This window comes from Hyla sarda, chromosome 5 (genome assembly GCF_029499605.1).
Source record: "Hyla sarda isolate aHylSar1 chromosome 5, aHylSar1.hap1, whole genome shotgun sequence".
Classification (NCBI taxonomy): domain Eukaryota; kingdom Metazoa; phylum Chordata; class Amphibia; order Anura; family Hylidae; genus Hyla; species Hyla sarda.
The window spans coordinates 111829935-111844422 of NC_079193.1; the positions used below are offsets into that span (position 1 = coordinate 111829935).

The 14488-nt window shown below is 43.0% G+C and overlaps 1 protein-coding gene across 5 annotated transcripts in view; it reads right to left on the reverse strand.

Moving 5' to 3' along the window:
* Window positions 1–5881: 5881 nt before the first annotated feature.
* The window catches only part of DYNC1LI1 (dynein cytoplasmic 1 light intermediate chain 1), a 54237-nt gene continuing 45630 nt past the window's right edge, over window positions 5882–14488 (reverse strand). For all 5 annotated transcript variants that reach the window (XM_056520107.1, XM_056520103.1, XM_056520108.1 and 2 more), the window contains one exon: window positions 5882–6739. In XM_056520107.1, coding sequence (XP_056376082.1) covers window positions 6627–6739 — 113 coding nt within the window. In that variant the 3' untranslated portion in view covers window positions 5882–6626. The remainder of the gene's footprint in view (window positions 6740–14488) is intronic.

A 14488-nucleotide genomic window follows, 5' to 3' on the forward strand; every position in this document is an offset into this window, starting at 1 on the left:
ACGTCCTGTCCTGCATCCAAATGGCACCGGAGACTGTGAGCTGGACTGATCTCTACCTCAGATTGTCTTGTTTTTACTTGCCACACTGCTCCGACATATGGAAGCAGTGGAAGTTAAAGGTGTACTCTGGTGCCAAACGTCTTATCCCCTATCAAAAGGATAGGTGATAAGATGTTAGATCGCGGGCATCCCGCTGCAGGGGACCCCCGTTTTTCAGCTGCACAGAGCGAGGATCGGTCTGTGGCTGATGACAGGCGGTGCAGGGAGTATAGTGACGTCATGGCTCCGCCCCTCGTGGCATCACAGCCCACCCCCTCAATACAAGTCTATGGGAGGGGGCGTGGTGGCAGCCACACCCCGTCCCATAGACTTGCATTGAGGGGTCAGGGCTTGATGTCACGAGGGGGTGGATCCGTGACATCACAATACTCCGTCCCCTGCACTGCCAGTCATCAGCCAAAGTGCGATCCTCGCTCTGAGCAGCTGAAAAATGGGGGTCCTGCAGGAGAGATCGCGGGGGTCCCCAGTGGAAGGATCCCTCAGATCTAACATCTTATCCCCTATCCTTTTGATAGGGGATAAGATGTTTAGTGCCAGAGTACCTCTTTAAGGTACGATACGCCAGATACAGGGGCTTAGCAAGCCAGGTTATACAGAATGCCAGGATAGCTAAATGCAGGATAGTAGGTCTGAGCTCTTTAAATGGGCACTCTCATTAAAACAAATTTTTGCTACTGTTCTAATGGTAAATAAAAAAAATCTTTCTAATGCACTTCACTTAAAAAACATTTTTAAAAAAAAATGAAGTTCTTTAGGTTTTGTGTTTAAAAAAGCTGCCACTAGGCGTCTCCCTACTTGTCCAGAGCACATTTTCCCCCATCTTTTGCACAGACTTTGGACTCCTGCTGGCATGGCAGAAGTCCAAAATCAGGAAATGCTGAGGGTGTGTGTACAGCCTTATCTAATCAAAGCTCATCTCACACACAACTGCTCTGGGCTGTGTGTAGCAGAGTGAGGGAGGAAGTTCTCCCCTGTATGGTTTCAGATGATGTCATGCCTGCTGGGGAAAGCCCCTTCTCAGTCTGTGAATCTAACTGAGACCTGAGCAGAAAATACAGAACAATATCAAGGTAGAAAACTGACAAATAATAAAAATAAAGGAAGAGGTGGTTTATCATGATGGGAAAATCATGACAGGTACTCTTTAAAGAAAAACTGTCAGTCTGTTCACCCACACTAAACCCAATACACTGGGTTATAGTGTGGGTGAACAGGAGTCCAACATGAAGAGGAGGTGGAGTCACAGACAATTAATATGTAAATTGATCCAACAAATCCTCGCCCCCTGTGTGCAATTTGCTGAATTCAGCAGAGGATCTTCTGGGGACATATCTCAGGACATATTTAAGTAAGTGACCCCTCGTTTGACTCCTGTTCACCTACTCTATAACCCAGTTTTCCTTTAACAAAGCAGGCTAAAACACATCCAGTTTTGCATTAGTAGAACATATTAAGGAATTATTATTTTATACTCTTTAATGTGTGAAGTGTGAAAGAAAACACACACAAATAGATTTCATGGATATATTTTCTTTTTCTGTTGAAAGTACATTTGTGGGTGTATCAATTTAGGTGGTACAACTTCACTATACCACAAATTGTTGCAACTGAGGTCAAGGTTAGGTAAATCCATTAATATCCTCCTTAAAAAGGTGAGAATTGGCACTCAAATACATATGGAGTTGAGTTATGGGTCATATATACACACAAATGCTTAGGAAAGAAACATTGTCTTAATCTATAAAGCATGCAATTTTCCTTGCAATGTATATACAAATCTAAAAAAAAAAAAAAAAAAAAAAAAAAAAAAAAACACACCAGGGAGTAAATTCAAATGAAGCAAATCTTTAGAAATTTCTGCAATTCTTCCATCCACATGCTTGCTGCCAACAACCCAAATTCTGATAAATAGTACTTAGGCCCCTTTCACCCTATAAAATTCATCCGTTAAAAGATCCGTTCTAAACGTCCGTTAAAATAGTAATAAAAACGGAGGTTACAAAATCCTATTCAAGTCTAACGGATTTTTTGATTATCCGTTATGATCAGTCATGAAAAACGGACGTTAGTTGTGACGGAAGAAAAAACGGCACATGCACTAATTTTTCTTCTATCACAAGAAACGGGTAAATTAACGGCTGCTATTTTTAACATTGAAGTCTATGACAAACGGATGCGCCTTTATGTCATCCGTTTGCACCTGGTTTATATTACCTGATAATACTTCTGAGCATGCTCAGAAGAGGTGACATCAGCAGACTCCTGCAGTGCTGAGGGACTACTACTACTCCCATCATGGAACAGACTTGTTTCCATGATGGGAGTAGTAATTCCCCGGCTGCGGAAGTCTGCCAGTGGCTGGGGAGGTAACATTAGTGTTTGTACTACAAACCCCCATGATGGGGGTTGTAGTACAGGGGCTGAGGGATTGATCGCACCGGGTCTCACTTCTGAGACCCGATGCGATTCGAAGTTGTTAAAAACGGGAGTGGGCGGCATGGTCCGCAACCCTGTGATGTACGATGCATTTACTTTCATTTTTAAATTCCCCGCCAGGAGCCCTGAATAGCCGGTACTGAGCAGCCTTTCAGGGCTTCCGGCGGGGTTTTCAAATTGAAGCGATGCGGTGGGGAAAGATATATAGAATCACTGAGAGGGGGGGGGGGGGATGGGGAGTTACATGTCCGGCCCCCACAGCGCTTCTATATATCTTTCCCCCTGCAACGCATATATATGTTCCCCCCACAGCGCTATCATAAGCCCCCGGCAGCGATATGAACGAAAAGTATAACAGCAGCGCATCTAGACGGCGCGATGCGCTGCTGAAAGTATACTTGGTCATTCATAGCGCTGCAGCGGCATCTGTGCATAGATGCACAGCAGGGGTCAGACATATATATCCATATGTCTGGCCCCAGCAGCGCTTCTATAATCACATTTCATTCCCAGTGCTATGAATGACAAGTATTCTTTCAGCAGCACATTGCTGCCGGCCAGATGCACTGCTGTTATACTTTTCATTCATAGCACTGCAAAGGCATTTGATGAGTCTGTTCCATAATGGGGGTTGTAGTACAAACACTAATGTAGCTTCCCCAGCCACCAGCAGACTACCGCAGCCGGGGAACTACTGCAGTCTGTTCCATGATTGGAGTAGTAGTAGTCCCGGCTGTGGGAGTCTGTAGTCAGGTGTGTTAAAACGGCAGCATATGAGGAATGTTATAACGGGTCTTAACGGATGAATATGCCCCTTATTTTGACGGACATTATTCTGCCATTAGCACCCGCTATTTCATCTAGAGCTGCAACGATTAATCGATAGAATCGATTAAATTAGATAACTGGATTCGTTGTCTACGAATCCAGTTATTGAATAAATGCAGATTCGTTGTCCGTGGCGGCAGTGAATGAATGAAGCTGACATGTCCCGCTTGTAGGCTTCATTCATTCACCACCGCTGCCCGACATTTACCCGCTGCTGCTCTACTCCTAGTGCAATTAGCGCAGCGCCGGGACATGTCTATTCTTTGCTGCTCATCACTGTACCCAACAGAGATGAGCAGCAGAGAATAGACATATCCCGGCGGTGCGCTAATTGCGCTAGGAGTAGAGCAGCAGCAGGGACATGTCGGGCGGCGGCAGTGAATGGAAGTATCGGGCCAATATCAGCAATTTGCATGGTATCGGGGACTCGTTCAGTGTACCCAATACCATAACAGATACCTGCTTCTCCCGTCCGCATCCCGTCCCATGGAGGAGCATGTGACACACACGTCACTACACCTCCCCCCACCCTCGCGCCCAGCATAATGCTATCGAGGAAGCAGAGTGACGTGTATGTCACATGCTCCCCCATAGGACGACATGATGCGGATGGGAGAAAGGGGGGCAGAGGACAGCCGCAGGTGGTGTGTGCTGTCTACAAGGGTGGGGGCTACAGTCTTCTGGAGGGGCTGCTACTAATGTCTACGTGGGGCCCTGCTGTCTTAAGTGGGTGGCCCTGCTGTCTAAAGGGGGGGCGCCGTGCTGTCTAAAGGGGGGGGGGCGCCCTGCTGTCGAAAGGGGGGGGGGGGGGCGCCCTGCTGTCGAAAGGGGGGGCGCCCTGCTGTCTAAAGGGGGGGGCACCCTGCTGTCTAAAGGGGGGGGCATCCTGCTGTCTAAAGGGGGGGGGCACCCTGCTGTCTAAAGGGGGGGGGGGCACCCTGCTGTCTAAAGGGGGGGGGCACCCTGCTGTCTAAAGGGGGGGTGGGCGCTGCTGTCTAAAGGGGGGGCGCCCTGCTGTCTAAAGGGGGGGGGCACCCTGCTGTCTAAAGGGGGGGGGCACCCTGCTGTCTAAAGGGGGGAAACAAGGGTGCAATGCTCTGCACATACCCCCATCTGTATAGGGATGTACATACACTGCTATACACGTGGGGGGTGTGTGCAGACTGCAGAGCATTGCTTTTACAGACCCTAGGGTGCATCTGCACATACCCCCATGTGAATAGGAGTTCTATATTTAAAAAAAAGCAAAAAAAAAAAAAATGTAAGTTAACCGCTCCCCCAATAAAAATTAGCTCCCCTTTTCCTATTGCTATACAAAAAAAGTAAAATAACTTTCTTTTACATATTTGATATTACCGTATGGCTAACTGTCTGAACTATTAAAATATTAGTGAATGATTAACATTTTATTTTAACAGTTCAGACAGTTACCCATGCGGCAATATCAAATTTACGCTTCCGTACAGGATCATTAATAAATGACAGCAACCGGCGTAAACGTAGAAAAAAAAAATCCAAAATTGCTGCTGTTTGGTCACATCACATGCTATAAGCTTAATAAGGCCATTGTACATAATTTTTCAAGTAGAATCAGCTGAACCCCTTTTTTGGCATTTTGACATTTTTTCCGATTAATCGATTAAATAATCGACAACTAATCAATTATTAAAATAATCGTTAGCTGCAGCCCTAATTTCATCCGTTATTATACATCAGTTTTTACACAGAAAACGGATGTTTAATAACGGATGAATGTTTATAGTGTGAAAGGAGCCTTAGTTGCAGAAATTCCTGCAGCAAATCTGCCCTATGTGAAGGACATAACCCATTTGATGCAAATAAATTACCAATTTGCAAAAGATGAATTAAAAAATATGCTTAGGATTTTAGGCTACATAAATTTTTCTTGAAAATTTCAGTTTTTAAAAAGTGCAATTTATGTATCCAAGATCAAAAACAATTTATCAATATACCAATATATCACTAAGGTTGAAGGTTGTGTTCTAGAAACTTGTGGTAAATTTGAGGGCAATGGTGTTTAACTGAATTGGACATTGAGAGTCTGACATCATATAATCATCCTTGATATCTACACTGCAGAGGCTTACACATAAAAACAATATATTTTGGTTATAATAATATTTAAAGCATATTAGTATACTATTGAGAAAAAATGTGTTCAAGCATACCCATATATTTGGTAAGCTAGATTCTTTCTAGAAATTATATCCCATCTTATTTAATAATTTGCCAGGCCTCTCCTCAGTACTTAGTCTAGCTAAATAAAACTATAAGGCTGCGTTTCCACTTTTTTTTTTTTCTGGCAGTTTTTAGAAAACTGACACAGCCGTTTCTGAGCCAAAGTCAAAAGAAATAGGACATATAAAAGGAAGGACTTACACTTCTCCTCCCTTTTGGATCCACTTCTGACTTTGGCACAAAAACTGCAGTGGCAGTATTCCAAAAACTGCCAGAAAAAAAAACCAAGTGGAAGCCTGAGGTCAACATATTAAAAATAAATATCTCAACACAAATGGAAAAAAATAATCTATGCAGATAATAAATACAACTTTATTTACTGATTGTATTTGAAAGGACTCTGTGAACCACCATGTAAACCATACCACCTAGTGCAGAGCTGTACACAGTAGACAAACAAATATGGAGACGTTAGTTAATACAATACAGTGAAGCTAAACTCTGCCTTAGTGAAATCATACTAAATAGTAGTTCACCGCTTGCAGTCGATTGGTAATAGAACCTGCCCATACCGTAGGTCATTGAATTGTTGAGTACAGCAGCAATATTAATTAGTGCCAGTTTTCAGTTCTGAAATTCATATTGAATTATGCATTCTACAAAGCCCACAAAAAATGAACACCCCTCCATTTACTGGACAACAAGCAGGACTTGTTTCTTCCTGTGCTCAAGTCTCAATTTTGTTTAAAAATGGCATACCATCAGTAGCCTATTGAACTGCAGTTTTATTTATGTATATTTTTTCAGAATTGGCAAGTAACTGAAGAATTGCAGCTCTTTCAAACAGTGGCTTAACAAAAGGAGAGCAAATTAAATAAACGGAAAGTCATTCTGTGTCATAAATTTTTTTTTAGATAATCTCAGTCCGGTAATGATTCCTATTATCCCGCAATAGCTATATTTTGAAAATCTGGGATAACAAAAAAATGAACGTCTTCAGTTAAAAAAAAAAAAAAAAGTTTCTGTCTCTGCTGTTCAACATTCACTGTAAAAGAAAAATGCAGAGGCTATTATACACAACTTTAAAGATGACTTTACAGTCTTCAAGATGCTTCACTTTCTGTAGGAGAGGTTGGTGATGTAGGAGACACAATGTCAGGCTTGCGTGAGATTCTTTCCAGTTCTGCTTGAACATCTGTTAATACCGGCTTCTGGCCTAAAGAACAAGATTAAATAGGCACTGTCAGATTCAAAAACTTTATATGTTGTACATCTTGGCAAAACATTAACCTGTCTAATATACTTCATAAAAAAATTTATTTTGTTTTTTTAAACCCATAGCTTATAAAAAATTTAAAAAAAAAGACCATTAGGGATCCCCATATCATCCAGAACAAAATTCTGTCTGGCTGCTGCATAATCTTTGTCCCAGCTGAAGCATGGGCTGGGACAAAGTCCAGGAAGTGAGGGCAGGATTCTTTGCTTTGCTCACACCTTTCCTATCAGACTTCTTCTGAAAACAGAAAGAAGTGGTTACAGAGCAGCCTGCAGTGATTGGATGAAGAGACCTGGCACAGCAGACTCAGGAAGGAAGTAAATGCATGGTGAGTTACGGCGGGCTCAGTGCTTGCCTCAGACACGCCCTTCCTGAGCAGTCAATGTCAGAATGAGGGAGCAGCAGAACAGGGGATTTGTCAGCCAAATACAAAATCTAAACACATGAAGACATGGAATGCATCTCTGCATGACCTAGTGAGCAACATATTTGTCTGTGATATGACAGGTACGCTTCAAATAGGTTTAAGGACATTACATAAACTATACAAAAGCGATTCCACTAGAATGTTTCCCAATCTATTCAAATACAGCTCACGATTGCACAAGGCTGTGAACAAGCGACATAGTAGTGAAACAATTGTTGCATTTCACCTGCAATAAAGACCACAGAAGGAGTGCCACAGGGATGTTCTTTTCTATGTGAGTTTTTAAAGAGGATGCTGCTTTCTGTTTGCTGAAGAGCAACCTGTGGCTGTAAGCGGTTTGTCCGGAGGTCTGGGACGCTTGGGTCCAGAGTCGCGGGTATATATGGTCAGTGTAAGCTGATTTCTTTGCACCCTGAACTAAGGGGAGCTATACACCAAAGATTTCATGTACTGTAGCAGTATTAAAGGGGTATTCCAGGCAAAAACTTTTTTTTATATATCAACTGGCTCTGGAAAGTTAAACAGATTTGTAAATTACAAATTAAAAAATCTTAATCCTTCCAATAGTTATTAGCTTCTGAAGTTTTCTGTCTAACTGCTCAATGATGATGTCACGTCCCGGGAGCTGTGCATGATGGGAAAATATCCCCATAGGAGCTGCACAGCTCCTGGGAAGTGAGTCATCAGAAAGCAGTTAGCTTCTGAAGTTGAGTTGCTGTTTTCTGTCTAATAACTATTGGAAGGATTAAGATTTTTTAATAGAAGTAATTAAAAAAAATTTCCAGGGCCAGTTGATATATAAAAAACAAGTTTTTGCCTGGAATACCCCTTTAAGGGTGTTCACATGTACATCTGCTGTGGATTTTGACTTGAAGGAGTTTGAGAAAATCCACAGCAAAACTGCATGTGTGAACATACCCTTAATGTAACTTATTCATGTGTGATTAACTCCTTCAGGACAAAGGGCGTACCTGTACGCCCTACGCCCGGTGTTTAAAACGGGGTCACACCGTGATCCCGCATCACACCGGGTCAGTCCCGGCTGCTAACGATAGCGGGGACCCTGGGCTAATAGCGTGCGGCACCGATCGTTGTACCGCACGCTATTAACCCTTCAGACGGGGCGATCAAAGTTGATCGCCGCGTCAAAAAAAGAAAGTAAACGCTTCCCGGCAGCACAGTCGGGCTGATCGGGACATCGCGATAAAATCGTGATGTCCCGATGTGCTAGGACGCAAGTGGGGACCCCCTTACCTTGCTCAGTCGCGTCTGATCGGCGTTTGATTGCTCCAAACCTGAGCTACAGGCTTGAGCAATCGAGCCCCTATCTCGCTGATCCATGCAAAGCTATGGCTTTGCAGGGATCAGGGTAAAAGATCAGTGTGTGCAGTGTTATAGCCCTCTATGGGAGCTATAACACTGCAAAAAAAGTGGGGGAAAAAAAAGTTTACAAAAGTCATTTAATCCCTTCCCTAATAAAAGTTTGAATCACCCCCCTTTTCCCATAATAAACTGTGTAAATAAAAATAAACATATGTGGTATTGCCGTGTGCGGAAATGTCCGAACTATAAAAATATATCATTCATTAAACCGCACGGCCAATGGTGTACGCGCAAAAAAAATCCAAAGTCCAAAATAGCGTATTTTTGGTCACTTTTTAGATCATGAAAAAATGAATAAAAAGCAATAAAAAAGTCCGATCAATACAAAAATGGTACCGATAAAAACTTCAGAACATGGCGCAAAAAATTTGTCTTCATACCGGCCCGTACGTGGAAAAATAAAGTTATAGGGGTTAGAAGACGAGAATTTTGAACATATACATTTTCCTGCATGTAGTTATGTTTTTTTTTCTGAAGTACGACAATATCCAACCTATATAAGTAGGGTATCATTTTAATCGTACAGAATAGAGAAGTTTTTTTTTACCGAAAAATGCACTGCGTAGAAACGGAAGCCCCCAAAAGTTACAAAATTTTTTTTTTCTTCAATTTTGTCGCACAATTAATTTTTTTTCCGCTTCGCCCTGGATTTTTTTGTAAAATGACTAATGCCACTGCAAAGTAGAATTGGTGGCGCAAAAAATAAGACATCATAGGGAAATTTTATGTGCAAAATTGAAAGAGTTATGATTTTTAGAAGGTGATGAGGAAAAAATGAAAATGCTAAAACGGAAAAACCGTCCTTAAGGGGTTAAAGGTGAAATTATCACAGCTTTGTCTCACTCACTGTTTCTGTGTGGCAATATAGTCCCAACTGTTTTTTGCAACAGTAAATTCCCTATAGCCACACCATTAGTGGCCACTAAATGACCTTAAGTTAAAAAACAAAATGGGCCAAAAAATATGCACATAAGATGTTGCGACTATGGTTTTTATCTTATTAGCTGAAAAAATTTGTAACGGGCCAAACACCTTTTCGTCTCAGATTGATAACTCTGGGTCATTATGTTTCAGTCATGTGCTTATTTCTCAGCTTATTGATTTCAGAGTGTCATGACAGACTGTATGACAAAATTTTACATACACTGACCAACCATAACATTAAAACCACAAGTAAAGGTGAAATGATTATCTCCTTACAATGGCTCCTGTCAAGGATTGGGATATTTTAAACAGGTGAACATTCAGTTCTTGAAGATAAAGCTGGAAAATGGACAAGAATAAGGATCTAAGAGTCTATGCCAAGGGTCAAATTGTGACCGCTCGATTGAGTCTCTCAAAAAACGGCAGTGGTTACAGGCTACAAAGTGTAGTTCAAAGACAGACAACTTGAGAACAGGTGACAGGGCCATGGGCATCCAAGGTTCACTAATGCATGTGGCAATTGAGTAAGCCTACCTGGTCTGATCAGACCGATGAGCTATTGTAGCTGAAATGTTTGTTATGAATAGGGATCGACAGATATGTTTTTTTTTAGGGCCGATACCGATAATCTGTGTAGGTTAGGGCCGATAGCTGATAACTTATACCGATATTCCCCCCCCCACAGACCGCCGCCGCCACCCGCCTGTCCTGGGGTCCTGAGCCTATCACCGCCAAAACCCTCCACACCGCGCCCCCTACCGCCCCACCGCGCTGCACCCCCCACCGCACCGCCCCGGCCCCATTGCCTCCCCCATCCCCGGTTATATAATTACCTGTTCCTGGGGCCCACTCTACATCTGGCTCCAGTGGCGTCCTCCTGAGCTGTCACTGTGCTCACTGACAGTGACGTCGCGTCACTCGTTATTGCGCACAGCGTAACGCAGGATGCAGCAGGAGCCAGAAGTAGCGTTGACCCCGGGTACAGGTAATTATAAAACCGGGGATGGGGAGGCAATGGGGCCAGGGCGGTGGGGGGGTGCGACGCGGGCACATGTGAATGTACAGGGTACATTCACTCAGGAGAGTTAACAGTGAGTTCCCTGCTTCAAGCGGGCTCCTAGCGGGAAACTCACCGTAACCCCCCACCAGTGTGAATGTACCCTAAAAACACTACACTAATACATAATAAAGGGTAAAACACTAAATATACACCCACTCTGGATAGGGACCCACTCTGAATAGGTGGCCTTGACGTGGCGAGTGGGCTTGTACTTTTTGATCAAAAATGTATATTAACAACCTGTTAGTTTTTGATATTATGCTGAGAAGCAATCAGATCATTATACAAGATTGTAGATGTGCACCATGTCTGTTTTTCTACCCGAATTCACACTGTGATTTTTATCCCCTCCTTTTTATTTTTTTGAACATGTGCTGCACTCTTCCCCACCCCCTCAGCCCAACCCTATATAAGTAGTAGTTAGCTACACATGGGCCATTTCTTTCCTAGCAGCCTCCCATTCTGACTGGGAGAGCATGGTAAGTGAGCTATTACACCTTGTTCACACTGGTGTGGTGCTGTGCGACGTCCGTTGCTGCCGTGGCGCCGTGTCTGCGGGGGGTGCGGCCCATAGACTGGTTTGAGTGGCATTGGGGCCGCTCTGCCAGTGGGTCGTTCCCCCCCCTGTGGGCACTGGTGTGGCAGCGGTGGTGGTCGCCGCCCAGTGCTTCGCTATTTTATGCTAGGGACGTTAGGGACCCACTCTGGATAGGTGGCCTTGACGTGGCGAGTGGGCTTGTACTTTTTGATCAAAAATGTATACTAACAACCTGTTAGTTTTTGATATTATGCTGAGAAGCAATCAGATCATTATACAAGATTGTAGATGTGCACCATGTCTGTTTTTCTACCCGAATTCACTAAATATACACCCGCTTACACTGCCCCCCACCAAATAAAAAATGTATTGTACGGCAGTGTTTTCAAAACGGAGCCTTCAGTTGTTGCAAAACAACAACTCCCAGCATTTCCGGACAGCCACTGACTGTTCAGGCATGCTGGGAGTTTAGCAACAGCTGGAGGCACCCTGTTTTGGGAATTCACTGGCGTAGAATACCCCTATGTCCACCCCTATGCAATCCCTAATGTAGTCCTCAAATGCGCATGGCGCTATCTCACTTCGGAGCCCTGTCGTATTTCAAGGAAACCTGTTTAGGGCCACATATGGGGTATTTCCGTACTCTGGAGAAATTGCACTACAAATTTTGGGCGGCTTTTTCTCCTTTTACCCCTTATGAAAAGGAAAAGTTGGGGGCTACACCAGCCTGTTAGTGTAAAAAAATATATAAATTTACACTAACATGCTGGTGTTGCCCCATACTTTTTATTTCCACAAGCGGTAAAAGGAAAAAAAGACCCCCAAAATTTGTAACACAATTTCTCCTGAGTACGGAAATACCCCAGATGTGGGCATAAAATGCTCTGCGGACGCACAACAAGGCTCAGGAGTGAGAGCGCACTATGTACATTTGAGGCCTAAATTGGTGATTTGCACAGGGGTGGCTGATATTACAGCGGTTCTGACAAACGCAAAAAAATAAATACCCACATGTGACCCAATTTTGGAAACTACACCCCTCAAGGAATGTAACAAGGGGTATAGTGACGAATTTTCATTAAAGTTGGATGGGAAAATGAAAATGCTGGTGTTACCCTAAATTTTTCATTTTCACAAGGGAAAATAGGAAAAAAAGACCCCCAAAATTTGTAACCCCATTTCTTCCAAGAAAATATCCCATACGTGGATGTAAAGTGCTATGTGGGTGCACTACAATGCTCAGAAGAGAAAGAGCACCATTTGGCTTTTGAAGAGAAAATTTGTCCAGAATTGAAGGCCACGTGTGTTTACAAAGCCCCCATAGTGCCAGAACAATGGACCCCCCCCCCATGTGACCCCATTTTGGAAACTACACCCCTCATGTAATGTAATAAGGGGTACAGTGAGCATTTACGCCCCACAGGTGTCTAACAGATTTTTGGAACAGTCGTCCGTGAAAATGAAAAATGTAATTTTTAATTTGCACAGCCCACTGTTCCATAGATCTGTCAAACGCCAGTGGGGTGTAAATGCTCACTGCACCCCTTATTAAATTCTGTGAAAGGTGTAGTTTTCCAAAATGGGGTCACGTGGGGGGGGTCCACTGTTCTGGCACCACGGGGGCTTTGTAAACGCACACGGCCCCTTTCATTCCAAACAAATTCTCTCTCCAAAAACTCAATGGCGCTCCTCCTCTTCTGAGCATTGTAGTGCGCCAGCAGAGCACTTGACGTCCACACATGGGGGAGATTTATCATTATTTGTCTATTGTAGACACAGTTCTACCCCTTTACACCGCTTGTCTAATTTACACTCTTGCTCAGAATTTTCTAAGGCTGTACACTCCTTTGATAAATCTTGTGCAAATATAGAAACGCCTCCCCTCGTTCTACCGTGCACTCCTTCTCTACCTCACAGGAAAATGGGACATAAGGATTTTGTTCTATTGCTTTGAGGTCGGATTCCATTGAGGTTTTTTGTCCATCAGCAAAAACACCAGAAAAACTGTCCCAGCTCTTTCCTGCGTTTTTTCAGTTTCTCTTGAAAATGATGTGCGTTTTTTCAGTTTCTCTTGAAAATGATGTGCGGTATTAACCCTTTAGAAGCGGCGGTCAAAGCTGACCGCTACTTCTAAAGTGAAACTGAAAGTGACCCGGCTGTTCAGTCGGGCTGTTCGGGACCGCCGCGATGAAATCGCGGCGTCCCGAACAGCTGATCGGACACCGGCAGGCCCTTACCTGCCTCTTCGGTGTCCGATCGACGAATGACTGCTCCGTGCCTGAGATCCAGGCAGGAGCAGTCAAGCGCCGATAATGCTGATCACAGGCGTGTTAATACACGCCAGTGATCAGCATAGGAGATCAGTGTGTGCAGTGTTATAACCTATAGACCTATAACACTGCAAGAAAAATTTAAAAAAAAAGTGTTAATAAAAGGTCCTTCCCTAATAAAAGTTTGAATCACCCCCCTTTTCCCATAAAAAAAATAAAACAGTGTAAAAAAAAAAAAAAAATAAACTTATGTGGTATCGCCGCGTGCGTAAATGTCCGAACTATAAAAATATATCATTAATTAAACCGCACGGTCAATGGCGTACGCGCAAAAAAATTCCAGAGTCCAAAAAAGCGTATTTTGGTCACTTTTTATACCATTAAAAAAATGAATAAAAAGTGATCAAAAAGTCTGATCAAAACAAAAATCATACCGATAAAAACTTCAGATCACGGCGCAAAAAATGAGTCCACATACCGCCCTGTACGTGGAAAAATAAAAAAGTTATAGGTGTCAGAAGATGACATTTTTAAACGTATAAATTTTCCTGCATGTAGTTATGATTTTTTCCAGAAGTACGACAAAATCAAACCTATATAAGTAGGGTATCATTTTAACCGTATGGACCTACAGAATAATGATAAGGTGTAATTTTTACCGAAATATGCACTGCGTAGAAACGGAAGCCCCCAAATTTACAAAATGGCGTTTTTTTCCGATTTTGTCGCACAATGATTTTTTTTTCCGTTTCGCCGTGCATTTTTGGGTAAAATGACTAATGTCACTGCAAAGTAGAATTGGCGACGCCAAAAATAAGCCATAATATGGATTTTTAGGTGGAAAATTGAAAGGGTTGATTTTTAAAAGGTAAGGAGGAAAAAACGAAAGTGCAAAAACGGAAAAACCCTGAGTCCTTAAGGGGTTAATGTTGGGTTAAAATAGAATAAGGCACAAAATAATTGTTAAAGAATTTTTACAGACTACGCAAATAACCCAGATGTGGCACAAAATTTTTTCCTTAACCCCTTAAGGACACATGACGTACTGGAACGTCATGTGTCCACTCCCGATCTATAACGCGGGGCC